General features: G+C 53.4%; 1 protein-coding gene across 2 annotated transcripts in view; it reads left to right on the top strand.

The window, feature by feature from the left end:
* The first annotated feature begins 43 nt into the window (after positions 1–43).
* Positions 44–20,393, top strand: part of TEX264 (testis expressed 264, ER-phagy receptor) — a 39,075-nt gene continuing 18,725 nt past the window's right edge. The window contains exons 1-4 of one of the 2 annotated variants that reach the window (XM_068201749.1): positions 44–126; positions 1,071–1,129; positions 2,293–2,576; positions 7,882–8,103. In XM_068201749.1, coding sequence (XP_068057850.1) covers positions 2,319–2,576; positions 7,882–8,103 — 480 coding nt within the window. In that variant the 5' untranslated portion in view covers positions 44–126; positions 1,071–1,129; positions 2,293–2,318. Of the gene's footprint in view, positions 127–1,070; positions 1,139–2,284; positions 2,577–7,881; positions 8,104–20,393 lie in introns of both variants that reach the window. The other variant, XM_068201750.1, reaches the window with a different exon arrangement.

Here is a 20,393-nt window from a genome sequence, read left to right as displayed (position 1 = left end):
GGTACCGCGGCCCCGCGCCCCGCCCATCCCGCCGGCCCCGCCCCCAGGCCCCGCGCGCAGCCGCCCCCTGGCGGCGGGGCGGGGCGGCGCCGGGATCGCTCCGGGCCGGCCGCGCCGGGAGCCCCGGTGAGAGCGCGGGGGGCGGCCGGGGACCCCGCCCGGCACCGCGGCGGGGGCGGCTCTGCGGGGATCCGCGGGGCCCGGCAGGCAGCGCCGCGCCGATCCGGTCCGGTCCCCCCAGGCTGCGGCCTGCTTGGAGCCGGAGGGCGCCGGCCGGGTCCCGCAGCGCTCCGGCGGTGGGCACGCCCGTGGCGGGGGCTGTGCCGGTGCGAAGGGCGCTGCTCGCGGGCAGGCGGGGCCCAGGGCTGCGGCTCCCGGCAGGCAGGCCGGACTGCGGGGCCGCTCGGGGCAGACCCCCACCCTCCCCCGGGCACGGGCACCGGGAGGGTCGACATCCCGGGCGGAAGGGGGAGCTGACATCCCCGGCCCCTGAAGAGGGCCGGGGGGAACCGGCAGTGCCTGCCAGTGCCGGCGGGGAACGAGCCACGGGAACCGGGAAGAACAGCCAGAAATACCCTGCTCTCCTCTGGGTCGGCTGCCGTCAGGGCCCTGGGGCTGGGCGTGGGGCTGGCAGCTCGGGGGAATCACCGGAGCCGTGATTGGAAGTGCCAGGTCTGTGTTGGTTACAGGGAGGAGCCCAGGCGCTGCGGGAGCGGGTGTATCCCTCCGGGAGCTCTCTGCTGCCAGGGCACCCGGGAGCAGCTCCGGCTGCGGCTCGGGTGGCCCCGGGGACGGCCGGGCTGGGACACACCAGCAGAGGCAGGACATCGTCCTCTTTCACCGTTCCTTCCCCATTTCCATGTTTCTTGGTGCCCGTGCATTCAGTCGCAGAGTTTTGGGAAGAACTCTTGGCCTGCATGGTCCTGCAGGAGGTTCTCCTCGGGACACCCCTCCTTTGGGGAGCGGGTCCGAGGTGACGGGGCGCCTTTCGGCTGCACTGCCACAGCTGTGTTGCCTTTGGTCCCGTGAGTTTGACAGGAAGCAATGATACTTATTTTTTCCTGCTGCAGCGCCACAGATCCTGCACCCCTGTGGATCAGATGTCTTGAAGCATTTCTGAGCTGAGCTGGTTTTTCAGGTGAGTGGGGTCATGGTGTGAGATGGTGCCTGGCCTGGGAGCGTGGCCCCAGTTTGGGCTCCGCAGGGCTTGGTTTTGCTGTGTGTCTGCTTGCCGGGCTCAAGCAGAGCGGAGCCGCCTGCGCTTCCTACCAGGATGTGGCTTTTCTCCTGTAAAGCTGAGTGAACAAGCAGCAGCCTTGGTGAACGACACTTTGTGGACAAAGTGTGTTTGTAGCACACAGAGGTAAAGGTGGATTGTTTACTTCAGCGCTCACTTCTAAACCTTCTGTGAAAGTCCCAGGGGAGCATCACAACCCGTTCCCTGTTTGACCAGAGCTGTGTCTCAAGGGAGCATAAAACACAAACAACTCTTCTGGAATGGTTTGGATTGCAACTCCCCAGAGGGTTTGCACTTGGTAGGTGAAAACAAGCAGGAGGCATTCACCAGGCTGCTGTGTCCCACCGTCAGCACAAGAGAAAAGATGCCAAACAAAACAGGAAGCCTTTGTTGAAGTTATAAAAACTCTTTTAGTTTAAAATAAAGCCATCTAAAAGGAATACCAGTAATTCATTGTACCCGAGTGTGTTGAAAGTGCTTTTTCTAGATGGGTTTTCAGCTTTCTCTGAGCCTGTCTGGGTGCTTGAATCTAGATCTGAACTGGTGTGGTCCTCATTTGGGTCATGACAGGAAGGTCTGAGCTTCTGGATGTATTGACAAAGGGGCTGCCCTGCTTAGAGTGGGCCTGATACCCATAAATGATTTTACTATGGTTCCCTGATCCTTAGCCCAGTGTTATGTATTTGTTATCTGTTGCATGGTGCAGGCTCTCAGGGTGGTTTTTCGGTCTCTCCTGGATGCAAAACTGGATTTGGACAGTTTTAAGGAGATGGAGATGATGCCTCTCTGTCCTCCCTTCAAAACCACCTCATTCCCAAGTGGCACTGAAGCAATATAATTTGTACCTGGTGACCAATTGGAACAGGCTGATGCAATGTGGCACTAATATACAGGAGGCTTCTGGAGGGGTTCCACTCTGTTAAGCTTCACACATAAGAAGAATTGCAAAAGAGTGCATTTTGCTGCAAATCAGTCATTTTAGACAGCAGTTCTTTGCCCAAGTGGTGGCTTGACTGCCCTTCCTTTTCTTCTCTCTCTTGCTGCCAGTGCCTCAGGAGCCGTGGCGCACCAGGTGTCCATCATGACCGACTGGGTGCTGCTGGGGCTGATCGCGGCGCTGGTCGTGCTGCTGCTGCTCACCGTCTTCGGCTTCGTCGTCTACTCGGGGCTCTTCACCGAGGTGGTTGTGAGTGCTGGCTCCCCCCCTGTCGGCAACATGACTCTGGCCTACAAGTTCAGGGTGGGCCCCTATGGAGAATCCGGGCAGCTCTTCACGGATGGCTGCAGCATCTCCTCCAAGCTCTGCTCCATCGGCGTCTACTATGACAACCCTCACACGGTAAGGTGTGCCCAGCGAGGCCAGCACGCTCTCGTGGTTCCCAGCTCGGGATACTCCCTAATTGTGTTTGAGGCACGTGCAGCTCATCCTCTGTAGGTGAGCACTGGGGTTCACAAGGTCTCCCAGATCTACAGAGGACATTGTGTGGGGAAAAGCACCTGAAAGCAGATGGGGTTTTGCATAATCCTCACTGAAAGGCATTGGGCGAGCAAAGCTTGGTATCTTCTGATAGCCTCTGCTGAACAGGGTATCAGCAGGATAACAGAGCTGGTTATGGAACAGAAGGCAGTGTTTATGACCCCAAGGTGAGGCATTCCTTGGCATGTTCCTTGGAAGTGCAGCCAAGGCTCCTTCTGGACTTGCAGCTCTGTGGTTGAAAGCAGATGGTCGCTTCTCAAAAGCTCGGTCTGTTCTCATCCATACTCCTTCTCTTGTTTCTAGTGTTCTCATGTGTTTCTGAGCTTCCCTGTAGTTCTTCCATCCCCTGAGAGTTCTTACTGAAGTCTCAGGTGCTGCATGCTGAGCTGAGGGCTCCTATCTGATGAAACAGTTTCTCCATGATGCTCCTTGGGCTGAGAGGTGAGCAGAAAGCACGCTGCCTGATGGCTGCCAGCCAGAGCCCAGTACTCCATGGGAACAGTTAAAGACAAGGAACAAACAAAAGTGCATCAGGACTTGCTGGGGGGGATGGAACCTGGCTGCTGATGCTGAATGACTCTGGGGTTTCCAAATAATGGCATGTGGGCATTTGTCTGGGGCAGACAGCCTGGCTCCCTGGTAATTCTGCAGTAGCTAGTGTGACCGTGGAGGAATCTGTGGGGAGGAGGAACAAAAGAGTGGCCAGCAGCTGTGCATGTGTGCTTGGGCTTGTGTGTTGGGGGCTGGTGCAGGGCACAGTGCTTGGGCTGATAGCTCTCACCCAGTGCTTCTGCTCTAGGGGTGTCTGGTCCTGATTTAGAAAACTTGTTTTGTTCCTTGCAAGATGGTTCTTCCAAGGACTGGACCTGCTTTGAGGGAAGAACTTGTCCATGAAAACATAGTGCTGAGTGAGCTGTGACAGGAAGATACTGGAGGTGAGAAAGCACTGGGCTTGGCTGTGCACAGAGGAGCCTGGTTGTTCAGCCACCTTGTGTCCTTGTATCCTGTGATGCCCTGACTTGTCTCTACCTACCTGGATCACGGGAGGCACTACTGTGGTGCCTCTTCCTGGCCTGGGAAGGATGATAACAAGGATGACTTCTTTCCTTAGGATGAGCTGGGCAGAGGCGGGGTTAGACTAGACATGCTTGGACACTTTTGTCTGGAGGAAGTGTCATGTTTGGAGCTGTAGCCATGGTGCTCATGTGTTCAGAGTGTCCATTTCATTGCCACTAATTTGTATCCTTGTGTTGAGGGTCTCACCTGGAGCTGAGAATCCTGATGCTGCTGCTTGTTCTGCCGTGGTCTCCAGACACAGAGCAGGCAGTCAGTCCTGTGGGAAGGACTCAGTGTCCATTCCCAGTGCTGTCCTGCTCCAGGGACGTGATTTGCACATGCCTGTGGTTGCCCTGCAGTCTTTCAGCTGACATTGTAGCAAGGGTGTTGTGCCTTGGCTCTTTGTTTGCTAAAGCCTGGGCTAGCAAAAGCCTGTACTGCTGGGGCTCACAGATACTGATAAGGATATTTGTGGTAACTCCTGCCCTGGCTGGCACAGGGAATGCTTTCCCTGGTAGCACCAGGTGAAACTAGGAAGGAGTAACTCTGATCTGACCCTGAAAATTTGGGCTGTCAATGCAGGGTGAAACTGCCTCCCCTTCCAGGTCTTTTTTTTTTTTTCTCCTCTTGCTGCATCTCTGCCTTCACCCTGTGGTTTTGGAAGCCAACTGTTCCGCCTTGTGCAAGAGTCTAACCTGCCCTCCAGGGCTTGGCAGGCAGCCCCATGGACCTTGCCCTTCTCTGGAATGGCTGCCTTTGCTCATGACACTGAGCAGGTGACACTGGCCTGAGCCTCCTGTCTCTAGCCACTGTGGTGGCTGGGGCACGGGGGGGCTGTGCAGGTTATAGTTGCAGTGCCTGCAGCTCTCCATAGTAGCAGGAGCCTCCCCTTGCCTGCCATCCACAAGCACAGTGTCAGACCTGGTCTGCTGGAGCAGCTGGGTGCTGGTGGGACCTTCCACGTGCTGATCTTTGGCTCCTGAAATGGTCCCCACAGAGATCTGCATATCACCAACAGGCAGGTCAGGCCAGGCAGGGTGCTGGGAGTGAGAATGTGTTTGGGCAGATGGTTCTCTTGCCTGTGGGCAGGTGAAGAAAGGGCCAGCTGTGGCTTGGTCTCTTGGCTGGAGACTGCAGTGCTTGTACCTGATGTGCTGGCTCAGGTGCAGAGCACCCCAGTGTCCCCTGGGGCTCCCTATGTGCTCATATCCACTGAGCCAAGATGGCTTGGGAGATGGTGTGCACTGCTGGCTCCTCATTCCTGGAGGTTCCGCAGGGTGGGATTGGTCACCCAGGCTGCCTTTCCCCTGGGAGGAAGAGATGATTTCCTCCTCTTCCTCCTCATTCTCTGTGCTCTCCTGACCTCGGTGAAGCACCCTCTGACAGAGCTGGCTCACCCAGAGCTGGCCACTGGCCACGGATGTTGACTTGTCTATAAAAATAGACCTTTGTCATCAGGCAGCTGAAAGTGCTGGCTGCGTCCTGCGGTGTCGGGGGTGGAGCACTGGAAGGCTCTGGCCAGACAGCCACCCCCAGCCATGGCTCCTGGGGGGTTTGGTGCCCCCAGCACTGGGACAGGAAGGGGCTGGTGGCCAGCAAGTGCCATGTGGCAATTACTGTGCTGGTGGACTCATGGCCAAAGGAAGCTTTGGCTAAGAGAAAGGATGGGAATGCTGAGCTGGAGAGCAGCAGCTGTATGCTGCTTTTGGCTGGGGGTGGGGCTGGGGGGGAACCCCATGGCCTAGAGCATGTGGGCTGCCTCAGGGTCATGCCAGTCCTCAGGGCAGCCACTGCCACCAGCATCCCTGGGGCTCCCTGCTGACTCCTGGCTCTCCCAACATTCACACAAGGATGTTCCCCGAGTGCTGCCAAAACCCTGCCAGCAATGTTTTATGTGTTTTAATGGATGAGATTAATATTAATTTAAACTCCCTTTTTTTTTTCCTTTTTATTTAATATTTAGCAGCCCAGAGGACTTCTCCCTCCTTTTCCCATCTCTGGCAGGAACAAAAATAACTCCTCAGCAAGGAGTGGATGTGGCGGGTGGGTTTGTGCTCAGCTCCAGCCAAGCTCCTGCTCACATATAGCTGTGGGCACATGCCAGGGACTTTTGCCTGCAGTCCATGTGCTCAGCCACAAGCCCATGCCCAGGTGTTGGATGGATAAGACCAAAATGCTCTGTGAATGCAGAAATGGGTTTTGTTCCAATTGGCAAAGCTGATGGATAGGTTAAGCAATGATTTCCAGAACTTCTCTGTCAGGATGCTTGAGGGACCAGAGGCTTTGATCAGCACCTGCCTACTGGAATAGACAAATCTGTTAGGCAAAGGCTGGTTTTAAGTGGAGCCTTTTTCCTTTTTCCTTTCCTCCCCTCTTTCTTTTTCCTTCTCATCTTGTCCCTTTCCATTCCAAGAGGGCAAATCTGCCTTGTTGCTACCCTTGGAAAGACGTCTGTGGGGCTACATGCTGTGAAAAGGAAAGGTAAAGGAGGAGGGAGGAAGGAAACATGCCTAGCCATGCGTTGCTTCCCACTCCAGCAGCTCCTGTCCTTCCAATAGTCACTCTGGGGCTGGGATTGAGCTGTCTTTGCTCAGGACATAAATGGAGATTGAATGTTTAAAGGAATTTAACCTAGATTTCCATATCTCCTTGTTTCATCTGGCTCATTTTCCAGGGATGCCATTTATGGCTGCCTCTTGCTGTCTTTGGGGTGGATCTGCTTCTCCTTTCCTGCCCGGAGCGGTGATGGATGCTGGGCACAGCCCTGTCTGCAGCTCCCTCTTGCAGCACAGGAGGGCAAGAGCGAGCCATGAGACATGTCCCCAGCCCGATGGATGCTGCTCCTCAGGCTGCTTTCCTCCTTCCATTTACATCTACGCATGTTCCCCCTCCTGCTCTGCCACATCAGAAGGTGTTTAAGGGAAAGGCAGGGCAGGGAGTGCAGAGAGAGTGGTTACACTGCAGGAGGAAGCTTTGGTGAGCTTTAGTACAGCAAAGTTAGGGATGAGATCAGGGAGCACAGATCCCTTTGTGGTGTTGCATGGGGATGGGAATGGGTAAAACGCTGGCCTTGGTGCATCCTTTCTCTGCTTCACATCGTCCCTGTGAGAGTTTTGTGACACCTTTGTGCCCTTAGGTTATGTCAGGGGGAGTGGCTAGGTTGTCCAGCCCCCTCCCATGTTCCTGCCCAGGGCTGTGCATAAGCTTGAAGTCAAGTGGTGAGATTCTGTTGAAAACTAGAAATGAAAGTTGTGGCCTGGGTCAGCTTTGGTGTGGAGATGGCTGGAGTCCCGTGGCCCATCACTGTGCTGGTGGCAGGGCTTTGAGCACCCCCCTTGCTGGGCTGAGAGCCCTGCACCCCCTGTCTTAATGGGAGGCATCCTCAAATCTGTAAAGAGAGCATGCTTTAGGTTTCCTGTGTTGTTTGGGTTCAGGATAGGAGTGAATATGTTTCTCTTAGTGTTACTACAAACAGCTGGGTGTCTGCATGCAGGTCTTACCTGCCTCAGTTTCCCCACCCCAAAACTGCCATACTGAGTGTGCCTACTTTGGAAGGACCTGGGAGCCTCTGGATTTCTCTCCAGCTTAGTGCTGGTGGCCCATGGTGGTTGGTGGCATGTGCTCATGGCTGCCAGGGGACTTCCTCAGGGGTGGGGTGGAGGCAAATTGGGCAAGCTGTGATCACATCTCTAAGCCCCCTCCCTATGCTGCCGGGTGTCCTGCAGAAGGGGATGGCTGCGACCAGTTGTTGACAGAAAGGTGTCTGATGCAGGAGAGACACTTTCTGCAATGACTGTCACCTGGGACAGGTTTGAGTGAGCAGCTTGGTGTGTTTAGCTCTTCTCTGCTGCAAATCCTTCTACCCTGCAAGGAGCAGAGCAGAACCTTCCCCAATGGGCTGTGCTTTTAGGCAGGGAGGAGTGTAGATGATTTAGGCCTGGATCAGCCTGGGTTAGGACTGGGCACCTGCTTTGCTGTGCCCGATCATGCTGGGCCATTGCCTTTACTGGTTTATGGTCATCTCCTGCCTCCAACCTCAGCAAGTTGAGGTTTTGGCTAGTTTCAAGCCTCTCTCTTCTTCTGACACCGTCTGTCTGTCCCCTTCAATCAGGTGTCTCCAGAGAAGTGCCGCTTCGCCATAGGCCGCATCCTGAGCGAGGGAGACGCGAAGCCGTCGGAAGAGCAGATCAAACGGTTCCAGAAGTATGGCTTTAAGATCTTCAGCTTCCCTGCTCCCAGCCACGTGGTCATGGCGACCTTCCCATTCACTACACCGTTGTCCATCCATCTGGCAGTCAACCGTGTCCACCCAGCCCTTGACACTTACATCAAGGTAAGCGAGTGTGGTGTGAGGACATTGCATGTGTTCAGAGGGCTGTCAGAGGCTTCTCTTCCTGACAGCTGATGGGGCTGCTCTGATGTGTCATGTCTTGATGTTTTCCCTTGGGCACTACCATCAAGATCTCCTCCTTTTGCAATCTGGCAGGTAGGTCCCCAGCAGGGATGTCCTTCCATTCGCTCGATAGGCACAGAGGTGTCTTTTCTTCTGTTTTGTGTTTATGAAAAACAAGTTCCCATCTAATAACTTGCTGGTTTTCTCCTTAACACAGAGATAAAAGCTGATTTTCCCCTTGAGTCTCTTTCTTGTTGTTAGGATCTGGCAGGTATGTGCCTTTTGGTGTAATGCTTTGTGCTATGGAGCTTCTGTTTTGAGTGCCAGCCTCACCGATGGGGCAGCTGTCTTCTTCAGGAACAGCAGGAGAAGTTAGAAACTTTCTGGCCTATGGGCTTATGAAAACTTCCTTTCAAGCAACACATTGAAATTAGTGGGTCTTGGCCCTGTCTGGGTAGCTGGCTGCTGTGGGCTGTGTTTGCCCTTGCTCTGAGTGGCCATCCCTGCTGCTTGTGGTCTTTTTGAAGCCAGCTCTGCTGCCTTACTCTGGCTGCCAGGGCAGCTGTGGCAAGGGTGTTCCCAAGCAGCACATCTGACACAGACACCTCCAGGTGCAGGCTTTCCAGAGAGCAAGGAAGGTCCTGGCTAGCTGGGTGATGGAGGGCAGGGACTGTCCTTCCCAGTGGGGGAGGATGCTGTGGAGGGGCCAGTGCTCAGCCCTTGGCTTATCTGACTGTTGAGTTCTGACGCTTTCGTTTGTTCATGTTGAAACACACTATTTATAAACTTGCTTTTCCTGGCGAAACTCCCAGCCTTGTGGGGGAACCGTGTGAATCCCTCCAGCCTGCGCTGTGCTGCAGAATGGCTGCCTGGGTGCCAATCCTGGAACTTCAGCTGGTCTTTGCCAGTCTCTTGTCCACTCTGGCTGCGAGGAGCTGCCCGCTGCTACTGGCGGAACATGCATTAGTGCTGGCAGTAGGTGACACCACCAGTGCTCCTTACCCCCGTTCTGGAAAGCAGAACCAGTCCCCCGTTCTCATCCTCTCGCTCCATCCTCCGTGTCTCCTCCTGGAGCTGTGCCAGTTTCGTTGTGGGGGCATCAGGCACTGCTGCCAGCCCCGTGGCGGATGCGCAGGCGTGCACGGAGGGGGCTGGCGCAGGCGGGAGCGCCAGGTTGGCCGCGGGAGTGCTCGGAGACACCGGGCTGACGCTGCCTGAGCCGGGGAAAGGTCCCGGCAGCGCATCTGCCGCATGAGACACGGAGCTGTTAGAGCTAAAAAGGGAACCACGGGTTCTGCTGGGAGCACCTGGTAGTGTTTAATGGGAGCGGTCGGTTTCGATTTACAATAACTGAAATCATAGGGAAACAGAGCACCCACAGGCACTTACAGAGGGAGGGGACACATTTTGCTTTCTGCCCCAGTCCCAGCAGCACGTGGGTCAGGGTGCCTGTGCCTGTCCTAATGTCCTGCTGCAGAGCAGGACCCCCTGCCCATCTGGCACTGACCGTGGGGACACAGGCAGGAAGAGGGTGGATTTGCCATGCCAGGAGGGGCAGAGGGGAGTGGGTGCTGCTGCTCCCTGCACGCTGCACCGTGGGGATGCCCTGCCTTTCTCCAGTGTGGCACAGGGGACTCGGAAGGCCATTTTCAGCTGTGCCAGCAGCATCCCTGCCATTCCAGTGTCATTCACTTAATTCATTGTCAGCCTGGACTGTCTGCACCCCTGGGGCTGTGCTGGCACTTCCTGGGATGGAGGGATGGGGAGGGAAGGGGGAAACTTTCATGGAAACAGGTGACCTGTGCCCGCTCAGTGGTGGGAATGGGGGTTGCCATAGAGACAGCTTCTCCAAATAGCATCCTTCATCCCACCCCCGGAGCCCAACTCCCTTAAGCAACCCGAGAGCGAGACAGATTTACTTTATTTATTTATTTATTTCCTGTGTGCCTGCTTTGGTAAAGGTGCTCTTAATGAGAGCTGAGTGTCAGGCCTGCCAAGAGCAGGTCCCCCACAGCTCTCCCATCTCAGGAGGTCAGAAGGCAGAAGCCATGAGGCATGAAAGGGGACTCAGTGGCAGGGATGAAAAGCTGGCTCCCATGGAGAGAGGGAATTAGCTGAAGTGGAGGGAGGATGATATGGCTGCCTAGTCCTAGAAAGAAGGTGTGGGAGAGCTGGGGATGGAAAGGGAGCTGAAGGAGGCAGGAATAAAGTTGCAAGGTGGGGAGGGAGGGTGGAGAAAGTTTTGGAGATGCTGAAAAATAGAGAAGAGGGATTGGAGGAGAAGGGGACTGGAGGAGGGCATGTAGGGCAAAGGAGCTGAGGGTTTGGGGTCCAGCTGAGGGAACAGGGCAGCGAGAGGTGGGGGGGAAGTCTGGGCCAGAGTTGAAAGAAGCCTTACCACGGATGGCACTCCAGCAGCCTTCCCATGGCATCCCCTGAGGTTAACTTAGGGACATCTAGTCCCAAAGGCTGGTGGATGTGGATATGTGGCTCCCTCTGGGCTTGCTGGTGCTGTGCAGCAGTTACCAGGAATGCATGTGGCTCATGTTTCCCAAGCAGTGGGGGTGCAGTGGTACTGGCTTTTAGCAGTCTGGACTTTGTGTTTCCCAGTCTGCCATGGCTTTGGAGGGACAGGAAAAGTTAAAAATAAATTTGTAACAAGAATTTAAAAAGAGCAGTAGGGTGACAGTCTCCTTTCATTAAGAGTGGAAGGGAGATGAGCTGGCACGGAGCAGGAGGTCTCATGTCCAGGCTATCCTTGCAGCATGCATCTTTGACCCCATGGCTCTTGTGAGCACAGGAGCTGGCATTTCTGTGAGACTTTTGCTGCAGGCCTGGCTTTTGGGAGCTGTGGGGAAATGGCTGCAGCCATCCTTGGCAGGTAAGAGGACATCTTTCCCCTGGAATAGCAGGTTGGCAGTGACTTACTGGCTAGAATTGCCTTCTGAGGAGCCCAGGAGGGGCTGCTGGTTCATTGCTCTGAACATAGGTTATTTAAGGCATAGGCTGGGGTTATTTAGTGTCCCTTAAAAGCATTTCCTCCCTAATAACCTCTGATGTTGCTTCTCTCTGCCTCCAGGCAGGTATGCCCTGCTTTCCTGGGATGTGTACTCCTAGCCCACAACACAGCTGCCTGTCAGACCAGGCACTCCCAACTCCTGGGAGCAAAGGAGAAAGCTCTTCTCTGGTGGGGACCCTTTCTGACAGGTCTGGGAGCAGGTTATTCCCCTGTAACCTCCTGCCATTTCAAGGAGTGTTTCTTCTGCTTTAGGTATATTGAGCTCTCTCTGGTGGGCTGTGTCCCTGCATCTCTCTGCATCCATTCTAGCATCTAGTGGGCACTGCCAGGTGGGTGGACTTGGACCTCCTGGCTGTTGGTCTCCTCTGGCAGCTGGAAAGGTGGCTAATTGCATCCAAGACAGAGCTGGCAGGTGTCTCCCACTACAGCCCTAGAAGTTCCTGCTTCAACATGGCCTCCTTTTGTGGTTTTTTTTGGGTCAGTTTTGTGGTCTTCAGCCAAGGCAGATGTGGAAGTGGATGCTGGTATCATCCTGACTGCCTTGTACCCTCCAGAGCACCAGCTGACTGACCTCAAACTCTGACTCTGCCTAACTTGGAAAACTGGGGTTTTATCTCTTTAGATGGTCTTGTAAAGGTATTCTCCACCTTCAGCTAAACTCCCAGCTTTTTTGCTTTCCCTGGACTCTGTAGTCACAAGTTTCCCACTTCCATGGGCTTGTGAATCACTCCTTTACAATGCAGATCTCAGGCAAGCAGGGCTGGCATGGACTCTGTGATGTCAGGAAATATTTGGGAACTATCAGGTTGGCTCCTGCCTGACAGAGGCTGTCATGTTCCTCCACACCTCAGCTCCCCATAAAAGGAGCTCCACAAGGTGCTAGAAAGATGTGACTTGCTCCTGTTTACAGCCAGGGAAATGTGTTATTCCTTGGACCATTAGCTTGGAGCAAGCTTTGCTCCCCTTGTCAGTTTTGGCAGTTTAGGATGTAGTCACCTCTTGCCTCTCTCTTTGTTAAGCTAAATACAAAAAGCTTTTAAAGTTCCCACATTTTCCAATGTTTTCCATATTTTCTGACCTTAATTTCTGGTTTCTTTTTTGGACCTATTTTCAGCTTAGAAAGTTCTGTGACTTGTCAGTAGCTCAAACACATGCTTTATTTCAGCAGTGGTCGTATTGCTGTAGCACATGAATCTGTGGTGGAGATATTGTCCCCTGCCACAGACCCCCCAGTCCTGGGTTTGATCTGAGCCAGCTAATAGCAACTTCAAACACGTGCCTCTGCCCTTTGATGGAGTTGTAGTTTCTCAGTTCAAGGTGGGAAACAATGCCAAGTCCTACATCTTCTCTGAGCTTGATTGAATGGCACGAGTGCTGGTTTGTTTATCAGTCAAGCCTGCCCTCCCCACTAAAACAAATCCTGTTTGCCAACAGGATCTGACAGCTGTAAACGAGTGTTGGTTGGCATTAATTACGCTGATCTCCTTTGCTTCCTGGTGATCTGGCCCAGTTGCAGCCATCCGTGTATTTTGTCGTGGCTGTCTTTGCCTGGGCAGTCTGTGCTTGTTCAAGTCAGTTATTTACCCGTTGAATGTTGGCAGGTACAGGCTGCTGTCTCTCCTGGGACTTTTTAGCATCTCCAGCTGGCCAGAGATCACCCTCTGACATGTGGACAGCTTGTCAGCGGGGACTTCAGCATGTTAAAATGTGTGTTATCTGGGCCTGCAAGCCATGTGTTTTATCTTGTTATGGAAGAACAAACATTTCACCTGCATCCTCTGCCCATGTCGTCTGACTTTGTCCTAATTTCAGTGCAGAAATACTCAGTGAACACTTCTCCTTTCTCACTGGTGCTGCTGAGGTTTCTCCTGGCTGACCTATCCAGGATCTGTGCCATCCTTCAGACACTTCTCCCCTACCTAGTGCCCCAAACAGCTCCATAACATGGATGCTTCTGTCTGGGGGGAGCTGGGAGCCTAAGTGGTCCTTTATGGCAGCTGAGCCTCAGCACCCTTGTGAGGCTGCACCTCATCTTTCCCCTTTGGCTCACCTGACCGTGCTGCTGAGCCTGCTGCCTTTGCTCAGATCTGTTGAAAATCCTTTTCTCCCAGCTGTTTTAAATGAAGGTCTGTGGAGTTGTGTTCCCATCCCAGGTGGTTTGTGCTTTAAAGGCCATCCTTTTGCTTGGCTGTGCTGGGAGGCTGAGGTTGGGGGTTGGGAGCTGATAAAACATTTGCAAAAATGGCTCAATTATTGGGATGTTTTTCCACTTAAATTCTTTCTCCTGGATGATTTAGTTTATTTGTTTGTCTCTGAGCATGAAGCATTCTTAAATGCCAGCTTGTCGTGTGTGAGCAGCTCTGGCTTCAGTCTGCACGTGCGTGAGAGCTGATCACAATGGCAGCTTCAGCCAATCAACTTTTGCCTGAATTTTCCTCCAGAGGTCTAGGAATTACTAACAAATGCTCAGTCCTGTGTTCCTCGGCCACAGCTTCATTTGTCCTCATGAACTCCTTGGCTCTCCTGCAAGCCCTGGGGACCAGAGGAGCCCTTGCTGGGCCAGGGCCACTCAAAGCCATATATCCATCTCTCTAGAAAGAAGGAGGAGCAGGATACCTTTATCCAGAACTTATCACCACTAACCTGGGACTTTGCTGCCCTCAGTGTCTCATCACGTGGGTCTGGCAAGACTTAATCCAGTTGACGTTCTTTCTCTTTGCATAAATGGGTTACCCTGCAGAATATGCCAGTGGCTTTCTGGGAAATAGAGCCCTCAATCCTTCTCCTGCCTTTTTCCCATGCCCCAATGTGACTGGGAATTGATTTGCTTAAAGAGGGTGCTGGGGTTAGGGGTGGTGGCTCAGCTGCCTGGCTGGGTGGGATGACCTTCAGTTTAAGCCCATGTGCTCTTGGGTATCGGTCTGTAGGGTTCCCAGAAAGACAGGAGTTTGCCTGACACTGCTGGGAAGTGATCCTCACACATCCAATAATAATGGGGGAAAAAGTCCTAGAGAGTCTTAGAGGATTTGATGTGTCCACCTTCTATTGATGTCAAGGACGAGACCAGAGCTGACAGTGTGACAGGCTGCTTGGCCGTGGGCTGTCAGATGTTTGGAGCAAGGATACAGGCTTCAGGGAAAGTGTTTTGGGAGCCCTTGCATGGTCCCAAGCTGGGCTGTAGGTCATGTCCCATGTGGCTTGTGCACTATTCATGGACCATTCTCGGTTGTCCACCAGCCTGGCTGATGTTGAGGACAAGGACCGGAGTGGCTTGGTCAGCAGTGCTGGAGAACACCTTTGGCTGGTGTGTGCTCTCTGCCAGGAGCCAGTGAAGCTCTGGATCTCAGGCTGGGCAGGAGGAGCAGGCGAGGGGTGGGCATTGTGATGCTCCAGCTCGAGCCCGTCCAAAAGGTGACATGCAACAGCAGGGAGCGGAGAGGGACCCCGGGGTGTCTGTGCCTTTGCAGGCACGTTCATCTCGCTCTGACCTGCACTGACAGCTGGTTTTCAGTGGGCTCTCTGCAGCGAGGCTGCCTGCTCACTGCGGGTTGGCACCCCCCAGCTGGATGTCACATCACATCAGTTCGCGCATTCGCCGCGACTTTTAGCTATTAAATATTTTTAGCGACAGAGCCATCCAAAGATGTTTCAGTCCTGTGAGCTGAGTGACCTCGCCTTCAGCCTGGAGCGGGCAGGGGAGGGCAAGATGCCCACGAGGTCAGGCTGAGGGCTGAGCCAGGTGGAAGGGGGTTTGGTGGGCAGCGTCGTGTAGCGCCGTGGGGGCCTTTGGAGCGGGGTGGGTTGTGCAGCGGAACAGGTCTGTTTAACCTGTGTCTGCAGGGAGTGCGCTCCTCCTGCGTGGCTAATGGAACATATGGGGATCCAGGGCTCTGCGTCACGTCTCCTGCCACCCGCAGCAGGCAGCCCCACTTTCCCTTTCCCCAGAGGAATGCAGCAGCCCCAGGCCACTACTCATCTGCTGTCACCTTCTCCATGGTCCTTGTGGGCAGGCTGTGAATTAACACTGACCATGCTTCATGTTCAGTGGTGCCTGTGCCAGGCACGTCAGTGTGCACCAGTCAGTGTGTGCTGGTTTCCCAGCCTGTGCTTGTACCATTCCTGCTTTCCTCTTGCAAGCAAACTGTGCAGCTTCTGTTTTGGCTCTGCTGTTCAGCTCTTGCACGGGAGCAGGTGGGAAACTGCAGCTCTGATAGCACTGCTGCTTTGAGCAGGAAAGTTTTGCTGACCAGCTTTGAGTTTTGGTAGTTACAAAGACTCCTTCCTTCCCTCTGCAGCTTGTGGCATGTGTGAAATCATCCAGGTTTTCCTCAACTTTTTGTTGACTCTGTGCAAGAGTCTGTCCTAGCAGCAGGCAGGGGAGTCCTGATTCTAGGGAAGCAGCTGATGTGGGATGCAGCTCCTGCCACTGTGGCCTCCCAGTTCTAATTGATCACAAAATGGGAACAGGTTGGAAGTTGCATGTGAAGAGAGTCTGGTACAACCTTTGATGGGAAAGGGAGTGTGGTTATCTGGAACAATTGCATCTTGAAAGCCTCTGGCTATGGGAGGCTGTTCAAGCTGGCAGATCAGCCCCAGGTCTCTGCCACAATGGGTGCTTTCCTGTGACATCCAGCATTTTGACCCTATTGTTATCCCAGCTCCTTTTTCAGGAACATTTCCAAAGGCAGCTCCTGGAAGAAGAGTGAACTTCAAGTGCCTTCCCTCCTGTGTATGCCAAACTGTGTGGGCACCCCTGATGGCCTGACAGCCAAAAGCCTGGACCAGTGTTGGCTGTCAATCAGTGGCCCTGTTTGGAGGCATTTTGGTCCAAGGAGGGAGTAGGAAGCCACCTCACCTTCCTGAGCTGCTGCTTTGGAAAGTTGGGAGAGCAGCTTTGTAATGACTTGCTCAACCTTGCAAAATTCTCACAGAGATGAATATTCTCAGACAAAAGATCTGCTTCCCTCTCTTCTTTGCAGCGAGGATTAATGATCACGGGAGGAGCCGGGGATATTTCATACGGCTGTCCAAGGAAGAGAAAGGACTGAAATGGTTTGCCTTGGGCAAGGAGGGAGAGTAAAATACTACAGTGCTTTTCTGTCAGATCTCTTTATCGACTTGATCTGTACGTATGCTCTCCCCAGATGTATTTATAGAGAATCCCAGAGGATGCAATCAGTTCAAAAGGTTTTCTTTGTCAGGCATTGGAGACGTGTCCAGATCTTTCCAGCAGCGACAGTGTCCTGAACCTTGGGGTCTTCCCTTCTTGACAGCTAGTCAATTAATTCAAGGATGAGATTGATCTGCCTCTCTGCAATTATTTTAGCTGAGTACTAATGAGTTTTGTCTGGACAGGTTCTTCCCCATAGCCCTCTGAGCCAGACCTTGCCAGCTGTGCCAGGCTTAAGAAATAGCAAAATGAACCCAATCAAATGCGAAACAGCTTCATAGAAATATTGCTCTTTTCCAACAAATGCTGTTGGCCCAGTTTCCCTGGCTGTGAAGCTCCCACTTTGAAACCTGTGGAGCGGGCAGATAATACACTTGAAAGCAGTGGCATTTTTACTTCCAGAAAAGGGACCATTTTGCTATGACTAACTTGCACTTTTTCAATTCTAGTTAGGTATAAAACGGTAGGAAAGGCCCTGCTTTGGGGAGGGCAGGAGAGTGAAAACATTTCTCTTCTGCAATGAGTCAAAATATGGATGGATGAGTCGCGAGGTTGGGTGGTGATCGGATCACAGGGATGAAAGAACAAAATCAGTTCTTCCTCCTCCTCCTGCCTAGAGCGTGTGTGCCATAGGCAAGGCACAGCTTTGGGGCTGCACCAGTGGCTGGGGCACCAGTGAGGTCACCGGGCCCAGCTGTTTGCTCTGAAGAAAAGGGTCACACTGGAAGTCCCTTGGGGTCTCTTTGTTTGACAGGGAGATAAATACACACACACAACTCTGTCAACTCTGCCTGCCTGCAGCAGCTGCTGCCCTGGGGATGCTGTTTGAATTGATGCTGCTGTGTGCTGGTGGCCCTGGGCAGAGGCAGCAGTCTGGAGGTGTCCAGAGGCTACTCCTCATGACCGTGACAGGTGTGGAGATGTGTGGAGCTGCTCATGTCTTGGGAAGGCCTTCATGGGCTCAGGATGTGCTTTTCCTCTCGCTATGCTGTTGCCTGCTGGCTGCACCTCATCTTCATGGTATCCAGCTGCCTCAGCTGTTGCAGGGCTCCAGAGCAGCTTGCAGACCGACTGTGAGCTCCTTGAAAGAGGAAGGTTGAGCTATACTTAATTATTGGCTTGCAGGCTTTTGGAGAGTGCTTGTGAACCCTCAGCTCTAGGACTCCTTTTGTGTCTTTTCCAGCATGTGGCAGCTTATTCTAGCCTGTGCTTCAGCCACACCAGGGAAAATCAGAGCCTGTAATATAAATGTTGGCAGTTTCTAACTCCACCACTCATGCCTGGGGCTGGAAGGGATTACTCCAGATCAGAGCTGCCCTGAGGCAGCTGATAGAGGTCTGCAGCATGGCAGGATGTCCAAGCTTCCTGAGCTGCTTCCCCTGCTCCATCTCCAGCGAACAAGTCATGACAGTTCTCTTCACCTTCATGGCCATTCTGCTGGGTGGGTCACCTGGCACCTCTCTGATTGCATGGGAACAAGGAAAGGTATGTTTTCCCCTTCTGTCAGACCACAGTGGGCAGAGGGGCCAGGCTTCCTGGGGAGCACAACAAGCACTGGCTTGTCCTCTGTCACCCCTGAGCTGGTTTCTCTCATGATCTAGTGCAGTGCCCAGTGTTGGTAAGAGATGGAAGGTACCTGTTACCCTCAAGAGTGGATCAGCACCTGATGGTGCCTGTAGTCCAACCCCTTTCTTTGTCCCCAGCCCACCCAACATTCACCTTTCTCGGGATCCTCAGTGCTGTGGTGAGTGTGAGGAGGCAGAGGCTCACGCCTGGCTTGAGCAGATGCATTTCTGCTGTCTTTGTTGGAGATAAGCTCTCCCTTAGGTAGGATGCCTCTGCCCTGCCAGGTCTGCTAGGCTGGGTGTGTAATCTGAAAAAGAATGCACTTCCAGTATGGAGGAGAGGAACAAGCCTTCCTAAGAGAGGAGATGATGATGGGAGGTCACTTCTTCTGAGTACCAGAGAGTAACTAGTACTGATTTGGTGCAAAGGCTCAATACAGCGTTCAGGACAGAATCAGCCTCCTCTGGCACTGGGATGGCAAAAGAAAGATGCTGGGGCCATGAAGTGGAGTTACTGGTGAAGCTTGGAGTATGCTTATCTTCCAGACCACTGACATCTGAATTTTGCACATGTATGTTTTGCATGGCTGCGTCTTCCTTAAGCTCAGCAAGGCTCTGCTGATCTGAGGCTGAGCTCCAAATTAAATGACACCAAACTGCGTGGCTTTACATTTCAAAGGCTCAGAGCAGAAGGATGCCTGGGACTTTCTGTCGCTATGGAATAATTGGAATGATTTTTTTTTTGGCGACTTGTACAATGACCACCGGGTGCTCGCTACACAGACAGATGGTTTTACCTGCATCTTCTGCTAATATGAGGAATTAAAACAACCCTGCAGGGATGAAGAGGGGTGACAAAGGTGAGTACAGTGGAGACAGCAAGTTAGTAGCTGTTCTGCATCCCTGGCTCTGGCTGCTTATCACAGTGGTAACTTGTGGATGGGCACATTTGCATCTCACAACCCCTGGAAATTTCTGCTTCTGTTCTCCCATTCCACACACCACCAACCAGAAAATCTCCTAGTACATTTAAAGTTGCTACTGTGTCTCTTTCCCTTATCTTCTCAGGGATGGACTCAGCAAAGGTGCTGCTTGAAGGTCAAAGATGGAGCTCTAAGGCAGCTGGGAAAATGGTTGGTCTGGGAGCCCCAGTCCCAGCATGGCAGTGGGGGCTGTTGCCTTTCAAATGAAACCTGAAGGGGTGTCTTGGCCCTGGGGGATGAAGAGAATGTGCCATGGCTGATTACAGAGTCACCCAGTCTGCAGCTGCCTGTTGGTTTCATGCATTTGCTGACAGGCTCTGTTCCTACTCTGTAAGGCTGTAACATAACAACACCCTGGGAAGGCTGCAGGGAGTGAAACAATGGCCTCATTCCCATTGTGGACACCTGCATTTTTTCCCTGCTACTGGATTGCTGGTTACTCTCATTAACTCAGGGATTTATTTCTGCCTGGAGCTGATGGCAGGTCCTTGACATGCAGGAAGGTAGATATCTATCATCTGCTGGGGCCAGCTGCTCTGCTCTTCATGCTGTGCAGATTCACAGCTTGGGGTAAGGTCCTCCCAATGATTCAGTAACCAGCCCGTGAGCTGGCAAAAGCTTATCAAGAGGTCAGTGGAGAAAGACTTGCTTGGGTATTTCTCGGACGAGCAGTACAGGGATGAGCAAAGCAGAATGGCTGCTGTGGCTGCAGGAGCTGCCAGATGTTGTGGGCTCACAGTGGAGCAACACAGCCATCGACTCCTCTCTGTTCTTGCATCTTCCTCCTCCTCTCTCACATGTGTCTCTACGTGCCAAGTTCAATTGTCCCACCCAAGTCCTGCCACCCCAAGAAGCCACCACCCTCATCTCCCAGCTGTGTCTCTTGGTGGACCTGCTTTGGGACCCATAGCATTGGCTCAGCCCTGGCTTTCTGCTGTGCCCTGGGCCCAGAACTAATGTCCAAATCCCTCACCTCTTGCTATCCAAGACCCAGCAGCCTTCCTGGGACAGAGCTGCAGCAGGCGGAGTACACCTCCTGCCCAGGGCAAGCTGCGGCTGCTTGGGGAAGGGCAGAATGGGACAGTGGTGTAGATATGCTTCCCCAAAGTCCTCCCCATCCTCCAGGTACTCAGAGGAGGGACATCAGCACTGGGAAGGGGAGGGATGTCCTCTAGGTCTCAGGGCACTAATGAGGATCTGGGGCAGCTCTGGTGGCTGCAGCTTTGGCTGCTGTGCTGCTGTCAGTAGTGTTACACAGGGCTATGTATGGTTTGGGGTACCTGGGGGTGCAGAGCAGTGGTACAGATGGGGAGTTGGCTCCCCGGGAGGGAGAGATCTGAAAAGCTTAGTGGTGTGATGCATCTCCAGAGCATTACTAGCTCATGGAACACATCTGGGGCCATATGGGATCCTTGTGGAAGGGCAGAGTCAGGCTGGGCTCTGTCCTTGCTTAACTGCTTTGATTTCTCCTCCTGATTGATCTGCACAGTCAA

This window comes from Anomalospiza imberbis, chromosome 11 (assembly GCF_031753505.1).
Source record: "Anomalospiza imberbis isolate Cuckoo-Finch-1a 21T00152 chromosome 11, ASM3175350v1, whole genome shotgun sequence".
In the NCBI taxonomy this organism is placed as follows: domain Eukaryota; kingdom Metazoa; phylum Chordata; class Aves; order Passeriformes; family Viduidae; genus Anomalospiza; species Anomalospiza imberbis.
Note: the sequence above shows the minus strand (reverse complement) of the source record. Positions and strands in the feature narration are given on the sequence as shown.